We start from the raw sequence: 1,858 nt of genomic DNA, 5'->3' as shown, positions 1-1,858 counted from the left end.
TCTGCAGGCGACTTATACACGCATGCACAGACTTGTAAGGCCGCAGAAAGCCACGCAACAATCCGCAGCTGCTCGATTTCTTTCCTCCCTTTTTAAAGGGGGAAATCATAATGGGCGCCTTTTTTTCTTTTTTTCTTTCTTTTCTTTCTTTTTCTTTTTTCCTTTTTTCTTTTGGCTGGGCGCATGGGCTTTACGCATAATCGAGGACGTTTTTTTTTATGTTTTCCATCTTTTCTTCATTATATTTCCCGTGGCTTGCCGCTGCGTGGGCCGCGCTGCGGTCTCTGGCCTGAGTTGTGCCCTGCCTGTTCCGCTCCGCGTCCCTGCTGTGCCTGCGCGTGTGCTCTCGCATGCCTTCCTGCTCCCCCTTTTCTTTCCGTTGCGCGTCTGCAGGCACACACGCAACCGCGTGCGCGCGGGGCTCCTTTCTTGGTCGGCGCTGCCGCTGCCGTTTCCTTCCGGGGCCGCGGAAGCGGGGAGGAGGGGGACGCCAAGGGCGGGGGAGCGCCCCGCGGCCGAGTCCCGCCTTCTCTTCCGCGCGTGTGGCGGTGCGGTGCGACGGATGGCGATGACGACGACGCTGACGGCGCGGCGCCGTGCGTTGCGCGCCCCAGCGCTCCTCGCGCTGCTCTGCGCCTGCGGCTGCCTCTCCGCGTGCGTCGCGGCGGCCGAGGAGGAGGTGGATGTGCCGGTGGATGTCTCGTGTGCGGACGCTGCCGACAGGTGAAGTTGGCGTGTCCCCGGCGAGAGTGCCTGGCAGAAGTGCGCATTCAGTTTGGAAGCGTCTTTCAGGAGGAGTGGGGCCATTGGCGACGCGAGTGACTCCCTCTGCGCCTGGGCCGGGACTCTGTACGGCTCCGCCGCGTCGCCCAACGGTCGCTGCTCTGCAGCCGGCGGCGCAAGAGTTGCTTGCCTCCACGTTGGTGTGCAAGACGGAGGAGGGCAGTGGGGTGCGCAGGCGGTGGCTCAAGGCAAATAACGGGGCCTTGGGCGCGTCTGCCACTGTTTCGGGCAGCGACTTACCTGGCGCGCTGACGCAGTGCGAGGCGTCAACGCCCAGGGGAGCCGCGGGAGTCGTGCACACGGATGGGCCCGAAGGGGCCGCGAAGGGACCCGCTGCGGGGGGCAAACTGGGGACGGAGGCAGAAGGTCCGAAGGGCGCAGAGTTGCAGGGCGAGACCGCGGAAGCGAGGACCTTGCAGCAGGGGGTGAGTGCAAGTGGGGCCGAGGAGAGGGGAGGCCGAAGCAGCGCCCCAAAGCCGTGGTGGGGAGCAGCCGCTGCAGGAGGGAGACCGAGGCGCCGCGGCACCCGATCAGCCGCGTGAGGCCGAAGGGTCGCAAGCGTCCGCAGCTTAGCAGGGCCGCTCCGACGCGTCCAGCCGCACCGCTTCCGCCGGCGGGGCTGGCGGGGCCCCAAATGCAGCCAGCGCCACTGGGGGCAGGACTCCGACACACGCGGACAGAGCAGTGCCCCGTCGGTTCGTTTGTGCTTGCGACGTTGCTGCTGCCGCTCGCGGCCGCCGTTGCCTCCGCCGCTTGCTGATTCCGGGGGCACCCGCACACCCGCACACCTCCTCGCAGGGACGACGCATACCGTGCGTGAGTGCCTTCTTTTTTCGTGGGAGCCCATGTGGGCCAACGTCCCTCTCCCGTGCTCGAAGGGGTGTTTTTGATTTTTGCTTTTCTCTCCTTCCCCGCTGCTCGCTTGCCACGCACACAGCCACGAGCGACGAGCTTCCGCTCCTCCTTGCGGCTGCCGCCCACACACGCCGTGCCGGCCTCGTGGTTGTGCGTCGCACGGAATGCCAAAAAAGAGGCACGAGGCCGGGCCACAGTGAAGCGCAAATGCGGTGCGTGC

The 1,858-nt window shown here is 65.7% G+C and overlaps 1 protein-coding gene across 1 annotated transcript, besides 1 other annotated feature; it reads right to left on the bottom strand.

Moving 5' to 3' along the window:
- Window positions 1-119: 119 nt before the first annotated feature.
- Window positions 120-173: a sequence feature (A-rich).
- Window positions 174-190: 17 nt separating this feature from the next.
- On the bottom strand, window positions 191-1,630 carry Tco025E_07980 (uncharacterized protein; the record flags this gene model as incomplete). Its single annotated transcript, XM_029374837.1, has 1 exon — window positions 191-1,630. One exon carries the CDS (start codon window positions 1,628-1,630, stop codon window positions 191-193), a length of 1,440 nt encoding a protein of 479 aa, XP_029225066.1.
- Between the last annotated feature and the right edge of the window lie 228 nt (window positions 1,631-1,858).

This window comes from Trypanosoma conorhini (genome assembly GCF_003719485.1).
Source record: "Trypanosoma conorhini strain 025E chromosome Unknown Tco_14.4_contig_00675, whole genome shotgun sequence".
In the NCBI taxonomy this organism is placed as follows: Eukaryota; Euglenozoa; class Kinetoplastea; order Trypanosomatida; family Trypanosomatidae; genus Trypanosoma; species Trypanosoma conorhini.
Note: the sequence above shows the minus strand (reverse complement) of the source record. Positions and strands in the feature narration are given on the sequence as shown.